This window comes from Lactuca serriola, chromosome 5 (assembly GCF_051521515.1).
Source record: "Lactuca serriola cultivar US96UC23 chromosome 5, Lser_US96UC23_V15, whole genome shotgun sequence".
NCBI classification, from domain to species: Eukaryota; Viridiplantae; Streptophyta; class Magnoliopsida; order Asterales; family Asteraceae; genus Lactuca; species Lactuca serriola.
In genome coordinates this window covers 233,451,254-233,460,062 of record NC_136412.1, presented here as the reverse complement: position 1 = coordinate 233,460,062, position 8,809 = coordinate 233,451,254, and the positions used below count along the sequence as shown (strand labels likewise).

The 8,809-nt window shown below is 34.1% G+C and overlaps 1 protein-coding gene across 1 annotated transcript; it reads left to right on the top strand.

Moving 5' to 3' along the window:
• Positions 1-3,607: 3,607 nt before the first annotated feature.
• On the top strand, positions 3,608-4,502 carry LOC145050269 (uncharacterized). The gene is made up of 2 exons (XM_078998547.1): positions 3,608-4,086; positions 4,157-4,502. Exons 1-2 carry the CDS (start codon positions 3,608-3,610, stop codon positions 4,500-4,502), a joined length of 825 nt encoding a protein of 274 aa, XP_078854673.1.
• The last annotated feature ends 4,307 nt before the right edge of the window (positions 4,503-8,809 follow it).

The window sequence follows — 8,809 nt, the reverse complement described above, 5'->3', positions numbered from 1 at the left end:
CCATTTTTACTTATGAATTTTGTAGAAATCTCAGTTGCATGCAGTCTCCTATTCTATACCAACCCACCGGCTCCGACCCTATGCCTCTCAAAGTGATGGGTATTAATTCTTGAAATTCCAACTGTCTTGTAATGATTTATAAGTTTTTTAGAATCTTTTTTTGGACGTTTAATTTTTTTTTTTTGTAGAAGATGCCAAGGAATTAGGATTAAGAAAGGTTATTTTGGAGTTTAGTTTACTAATTTTTTTTTTAATTGAGTGACATAAAGGCAGGTGGTGTTGAACAATTTTTGATGAAATAAAGAACTCTACTTGCTTTTTTGCATATGGTTCTTCGTGGATGATGGTAAAAAGGTATCTAAATCAACAAATTCATCTAAATAACTAGTTGTTTGTCATCTAATAATCATTAAATTTAGTTTCAAAGATTTAGTTATAGCTTTATACTATTTTGGATAAACGGTGGCTTTCTATTTGCAAATCGTAAGGACCAAGATAGCTTATCACTTTGTAACATGGTCAAAAATAAGAGAGATGATTAATATGTATTAAATTTTTTTGATTAAAATGTTCTTTGTAGTGGACTTTTATCGACACGTTCTATGGTATTCCAGACAACTTGCAATGAAGCACAAAGTTTGGTTTGGTTTAAAAAATATTAAATTAATACAATATTTATTTCAAGTTCAAGTCCTTCAGCATGTACAAGTTAAATGATTTGTACTGTAGGTTGAAGTTGTTTCTTCAGCGAATGACCGTCTAAAACCAGTTTGTTCTTTTCTAAAGTAAGTGATAATTCATTTATTTTTAGAGTTAAAATTTTATCGAATTTCAGAAATTTCATTTTAGATAAATGGTTAAATCGCAATGTCAAAGATAATATTTTCCTCAAACATTAGAGATTCTAGCACTTTATGCTATAAGTAGACAAATATTTCAAAATTCAATGTTGTAATAGTAAAAAAAAATAAGAGCAACATTATTTTTTGTTATAGTAATTCACCCTTACACACATCACATAATAACAAAGAGTCAAACAATTTATAGACTTCGTCAATCTTCCAATTACAAAAAAAACCCCATCTTATAGTACCGTACCTTTCCAAACAATTAACAAATTATAGCATCATACTTTTCTGGATAAAGGAAAAGGTAATAATTGCTACATTGGATTTAAAAATGAAAGAAAATGGTATATTTCAAAAAATTCCATAATGCATTAATGAATTAATTTCATAATTGATAATTGACATGCAAAAAACAGGACACTATACACAAAACACACACACACAAACAAAAAAAATATGTTGGGATCAAATTTTATGAAAGTAGAATGCTATTTTATGCATATTTTATAAAGTTTCTTATCCATTTTCGCCATAGTTATTATCCTTTGCGACTTCTTTTTTGTTTTCATTACAAGTTTGGTATAGGTCGTTTTTGTATATGCAATTGTTGTTGATGTAATAATCTGATGAGATATAGTAGATTGAATACTCATATGGATCATGTCTCTTTCATGGAAGCACTGATATAAAGGTGTTATTAAATTCAGAAGGAAGATCATCAACATCAAAATTTCAAATAAAGGGCAATTTAGTCTTTTTTTTAGTCGATATAAACATCGGCAGTGTTAAACTTGATTTTTATGTTTGTCAGAATCTTGACATCATATATTTTGATGAATCTGACTTCATGTCAACTTTTGATTTTTTTTTCTTTTTTTTTTTTGTAAATACAAAAAACTTAGTTGTTATTTCTTTAGGGAAAATGACACATACGACCTATGAACTTTCTAGGGTTTACCCTTTTAGTCACTAAACTTTTTTAGTGGCTTTATGAGGGAACAAACTTTATTTTTTCGGGTCAATTACGTCATTATGTCAATTGTGAAGGGGTCAGCCGGTCATATTCCTGCCACATGTGTTACTTAAACTCCTTGCCTTGTTGATTGTGTATGCCATGTCATTTACTAATAGTTTTACTTAAATGAGATCTTTTCCCGTCTACTATTCACCATTCACTAATCCAGCTCGTTCAATAAACCCTTACTTTCATTCTGTCTCCTCAAACCTCAAACATGGATCCCGTATCCATCCAAGTCGATGTGTATTTCCAAGGAATCCTTGCAAAATACCCCATATGCTACACCGGGGGGATTACTCAGAGGTTGTCGAACATCAATTTCGCAGGCATGGACAAGAATGGGTGTTATGAATTTATCGTAAGGTTCATCGGAGAAAAGTGTGTGAAGCTCTATTACTGCCAACCACATATTCATTTTCCGAAAGGTCTGGCCTTAATTTCGAACGAGTTGGATTATGCCAATTTTATAGCAATATCGTATGAATGTGGTGTTATAATTCCTATGTATGTAGACCATTTTGGTAATAATAACATGCAAGAATGGTTGGAAGAACACAAAGAAGAGGTTGTTGATAATATAGTGGAAGAAGTTCTTGATGGTGTATGACTAATTAAAGAAATTGAGATAGGCCATTTGGATGAGGATGAGGATGACCACAGAGCTGAGGATGTGGATGCTGATGAAGATGAGGATAACCATAGCAGCCCTTATTTTATCAAAAAGGATAATGGCCCTGATCTCAACATGGGTGATAATTCAGCTTTGGGTGGCCCTTTGGAATAAGCCATGGATGACGATGAAGATGTTTATCCTCAGTTGCCAAATATTTTCAATGAAAAGCTGCACTGGAAGGAGCATGAACCTGTGTTAGGTATGAGGTTTGAGAGTCCTAAGCAATTGAAACACATGCTTTGTAACTATGCTGTTGCAAATGGATATCAATTATGTTTTGTGAAAAATGATAGTAGAAGGTTGCTAGCCAAATGTTGTGATGGAAAATGTACATTTAGGTATTGGGGTTCATGGATGAATGATGCATGATAAGTATTTCCAAATTAAGTCTCTTATTAGTGACCATAAATGTTTAAAGAATTTCAAATTCAGATTAATTGTTACATATAGATGGATAGGTACCCACTTTACCCAATAATTTTTCAGCAATCAGAAGATGAGTGTGAGATTACTAATAGAGGAGGTGAAAACCACTTTCGGCATTGTTGTAAGTATGAGTCAGTGTAGGAGAGCCAAGAAGTATGCATTGAGTCTTGTTGAAGGGACGGTTGAAGAAAATTATGCTAGAATATGGTCTTACAGTGAGGAGATTAAAAGATCAAATCTTGGATCCACTGTTAAAATTTTTATGGATACAGTGTCTGATCGTAAGAATTACTTCAACAAGATTTACATATGCTTTGATGCAATCAAAGAGGGGTGTGGAGGGTGTAGAAAGATCATTAACTTGGATGGTTGTTTCCTGAAAAGTTTTTGCTAAGGTGAGTTGCTTTGTGCTGTTGGTAGGGATACTAACAATAGAATATTCCTAATTGCTTGGGCAGTTGTATGTGTGGAAAACAAGGAGAATTGGAAGTGGTTCATTTAAAATCTTGTAGAAGATTTGCAGTGTTGGAATGAAGGAAGTAGTTTGGTCTTAATTTCTAATCAACACAAGGTATGTTTGTAAAATATTTAACATAGTATAATAAATATTTACATTTCTAACTTCACATATTACTGGTACATATGCATGGTTTGGTTGAGGCAGTCAAAGAAGTATTCTCAGCAGCAGAACATAGGCAGTGTGCTTGGCATATATATGCTAATTTTAGAAAGAGGTTTAGTGGAGCCAAGTTTGAAAATTTGTTTTGGAGAGCAAGCAAGGCAAAAACTGAAGCACATTTTAACATAGCCATGAAAGATATTGAAAAGTTGAATCCTAAAGCCGTTAAGCATCTTATGGATAGAGATCTAAAGACTTGGTCTCTAGATTTTTTAAGAGTTCACTATTCATCATGTGAATCTGTGGAGAATGGCTTTTCAGAGAGCTTTAATAGTGTCATTTTGGATGCTAGGAAGAAACCTATTATCAGCATGCTAGAGGACATTCGTATAGATGTGATGAAAAGAATGGTCACTATGAAACTCACAGGTCAAGGATGGAATTGTTATTCTGTTTGTACAAACATCAGAACAAGATTGAATATTCTCCAAAATGAGCAAAGGTATGCACACTTTTTTTTTCCATACATACCTTTCCTCTGTCAATTCAATAATTTGCATTACTTTATGTAGGCATTGGCATGTTGTGTCTTGTGGGGGTATGAAGTTTGAAACAAGGAAAATGGATGAGTCGTACATTTTCGATATCACAAAAAAGGAATGCAGTTGTAGGTTATGGCAACTAAATGGGTATGGTTGTGTTCATTCAGTAGCTACATTAGCCTTTTTAAACGTAATACCTGATGGGGCATATGTAGACCCATTGTACCTGGCAGCCTTCTTCCATAATACCTACAAAAAGTCTATTAGTGTCATGAATGGGATGAACATGTGGCCTTCAACAGACTTTACACCTCCATTGCCTCCTAAGAAGAATGCTAGGCAGGCCAACAGTCTAAAGAATAAGGGATGCTTCTGAAAGGTCTAGAAAACACACTGTTTCAAAGGCAGGGAAAAAGGTTTCTTGTGGAATATGAAAAAAGAAAGGGCATAACAAGACCCACTTTCACTCAAGTGCCAAGGCCTACTAAAACTAATTTCACAAAGAAACAAAAGACCATGCAAACACAAGAATCAATGAATATGCAAGGAGTGGAGAAGATGTTGTTATAGGTGATGCAGTTGAGCCACAAACTGATGAAGTTATGAGGGTAAATGAATATGAGCAAGTGGTGAGGGTAAACGAATATGAGCAAGTGGTGAGGGTTAGTGAAGTTGAGGAATTGGGCAAGGTTAACCAAGCTGTTAGGCAAGTGTATACTACGGGTCAACCTAGCAAGAGGAAAAAGTTAGAGAGAATTCTTAAATTAAAGCTTGCTAAAAGAGTTGAAGGTGAAGGTAGTACTTTTGGATCGCCAATGGAGTTAGATTAATTATAGTTCTAATTGCGTGTCTGTTATATGGATTGAGCAAGGGAATTTATGTTTTCTATGTTGATGTATGTTATAACAATCTTAACATTTGATATTTGGATGCGTGTTTGTATTTATAATATGTATGGTATTATTTATATTAGTATGTATGGGGTAATTTAGTCATTAAAATTTGTTCAAGAGGGCATGCGAATGTTACTTTAGGGGTAATTTAGTCATTTAAATCAGTTAATCCAATAGGTGTATGTTATTTCAAGTAATTATTAAAGTGGGGGTATTTTGGTCAATCATATAAGTTAAATTACATACAATCCCCCTAGGTGTATTAGTCTCATTTTAATTAGTTAAAGATGGCATATGAAGGTTAGTTTAGGGGTAATATAGTAATTAGAATGAGTTAATACAATACGTGTATGTTTAATTATTAAAGTAGAGGTATTTTAGTCAATCAAAGAAGTTAAATTATATACAATCCCCCTAGGTGTATTAGTCTCATTTTAATTAGTTAAAAAGGGCATGTGAATGTTAGTTTAAGGGTAATATAGTCATTAGAACGAGTTAATCCAATACGTGTATGTTGTTTCAAGTAATTATTAAAGTAGGGGTATTTTAGTCAAGCAAAGATGTTAAATTACATACAGTCCCCTAAGGTGTATTACACTCATTTTAATTAGTTAAAGAACTACGGGTAATTTTCTCATTATTTTTTATTCTACTACCCATCAGGGGTATTAGAGGTAATATTTCTTATGTGACTTAACCTACTAGGGGTATTTCAGTCATAACTTTATTATTTGACTTAACCCATTAAGGGTATTTCATTTCTTCCAGTCAATTATCCGAAGTGGGGAATCACAGATACAACAAAATAGCACTTTTCATTGTTTTCCATTTGTGGGTTATAGACAACGACAAATCTGGAAATCAGATTCTTCTCTTTTGTCCCATATCCCCATACACAAACATTGGGGTTGATGTTTTAATGGTATAAAATGTTTTATTGTTTCATGTGGTCCCAGGAACAAAATCAACAAAAAAAATGGCTACTAGTTCATGAAACATACACATTTACATTTATAACAGGAAGAACTTCTCTTAATCAACATTTCATTCATGGGTTTATGCATCTTCACATATGTTAAACAAGTTAAAACAGGATTTCCACAACTATATAAGTACATACAAGAAAGCATCACCTGTGACTACCATCAAAATACTGATCATCACAACATCATGATCACAAAACCACCAAATACTACAACCAGAAACCAAAAGACAACCAACAAAACTCGTTACTAATAAGGAAGTATAAACAAGATGCACATAAAAAATGGAAACCCAGGAATGAAATGTTTAACCTAAACTTGTTCTGTCATTTAAAAAACGTGTTGCTTAACACCCCCACAATAGCAACGACAGTAACCCCAAAGACCCATTCACTTTCTTCCACTTGGTTTTTCCCAAAACAATGTTGAAATACGATGCTTGCAATGAACATAAATGATTCTTCAAATCAACAACCATGTTAGATAGATCGATTTGACCTGCCCTAACAGCATCGACTTCATGATTTAGGGCGTCCATCTCTCTGGTGATGTTGCATCGTAGTTCACGAAGGTTGTTTGCAATCTCTTCCCTCAAAAGTGACACCTCCAACTGTGTCTGCAACAGATTAATCGTCAGGTCTTCATTTGTGACTCCATTCGAGACATTCTCAGCCATGTGCCGAGTGTAGTTGGGTGACCAACTATGATCTTGAGATGATCATGAAGGCATCGTTTCTGCGATTGGTATCGAAGTTTAGGGTGCAGTCGGGGTAAACAGGTTATGAATTGTGCCATTTTAAGGGACAAGATTCACATTTTATACGGAGGTGGGTGAAGAGTGTTAACATGGCCTCTACGTTTCACATTCCAAAACGACATCATTTGGGTACAATACTTAAATACAATTTCGCTATGTCATCGATGACATGTCAAATTGGGATGATGTGGCATGGTTACCGAGTATAATAAGTAAAATAGGCTAAATTGCTAGGTTGCAACACAATTCGTTCCCTCATAAAGTCACTAAAAAAGTTTAGTGACTAAAAGGGTAAACCTTAGAAAGTTCATAGGTCATATGTGTTATTTTCCCATTTCTTTACTATAATTCACTACAACTCAACTATGTATGTATATAGAGACATTAGATTAGATTAGAATGGAGTATTTTCTCGAATAAAATTGTTAAACAATATTCTTGAAAAGCTCTTTCAATTATAGTAACACAATCAAGAAATAGTCTTGTGCATTCATTTTTTAATGGCATATTACAACATATTCACCTATTGTGTGTTTGTAAATGGGCAAATTGAAGAGAATAGCAACATACTTTACTATGTCTATAATTCAGGCAATGTATTATATTTCACACAACAGTTTATAAACAATCGACCAACAAAAGTTCACATATTTGGCCCCGTAATGTGGGGTCACTCATCTAGTTTATATATATATATATATATATATATATATATATATATATATATATATATATATATATATATATATATATTGTTAGGTCCAGCTTAGTGTTGCGTCTATTGGGCTCGTTAGCTAGTCCGTGTTTTGTCTCCGGTATGGGCCTGTCCATCCGTGAGTTTTATGTAGGGTTTATTATAAATAGATGCTTGCATGCATCCTAGAACGAGGAGGATTAGACAAGTATTTTCAAGCGTATTCATCGTTCTTGTTTTTGTAACCCTAGAATCCTCTACAGTGGAAGTTCTTAATCGAGCTCTGCTGAGGATTGAGTTAATCTAATCATTCGACTCATTCAAATCTATACTTGTGTTTTATCTCACTGTTTTTACGTTCTTTATTTAGCTGTTACAAAGATCTAATCGATCAAAGAGCTTTTATAACTTATCAATTGGTATCAGAGCGGGAGGCTGTGTAATCCATACACATCTTTTCTGTGAAAGAGTTTACGATTAGGGTTATTCCGCATTAACTGATATTTATTGAGCCGTCATTCCATAATTGACGTAACTCAACATTTATTTGTTTTGCCCTAATATTACATATTACAAGTCTAATCTTTCAAACAGGTTAAACGATCAAGCATGGACGAGTCTCAATCTAATCCTATTAACATCTCAAACAACATTGGATCAACGACAAAGATTCCTATTCTTTACACCCAAGATTATGAAGTATGGGCGCATCATTTTGAAGATTATGTCATCGGATCTGAAGATAATGGATATCTTATTTGGGAAGCAATCGTTTCTGGACCATTCGCTCACTCAGGAACATCAAAGATCATCAAAACTCAGAAAGAATACAATGATCTGTTAAAAGATGTAAGAGACGTTGCTCAAGACGAAAAGGAAAAGTTTCAGTGCAATATCAAAGCATTGAGACTGATCCGATTCGCTCTTCAATCTGATACATTCAGGTTGGTGAGTTCCTGCAGTACCGCTAAAGAAATTTGGGATAGGTTGCGAGAGCTTTATTCCACAGATGAAGATTTGGAGCATTCCATTCAGACGTTGCTGTTGTCTGAGTTTGGTGAATTTAAGCAGAATTCTGATGAAACTATCACTCAGACATTCGATCGCTTCAATCATCTTCTTAGCAAGATGATCAAACATGATATAGAAAGGAAGCTGATTGAACAGAAGGTCACCTTTTTGGATGGCCTAAGACCCGAATGGAGAGCTGTTGTGTCTACAATCAAAGCTCATGAGCAATTCAAGTCTTATTCGCTGGCAAAGCTGGTGGGAATTTTGAAATCTCAAGAAAAGATTGTCATGCAAGAGAAGAATGTGGTCTCAAGTTTGGGGTCCTTGGCCCTCTTGTCTAAAAGC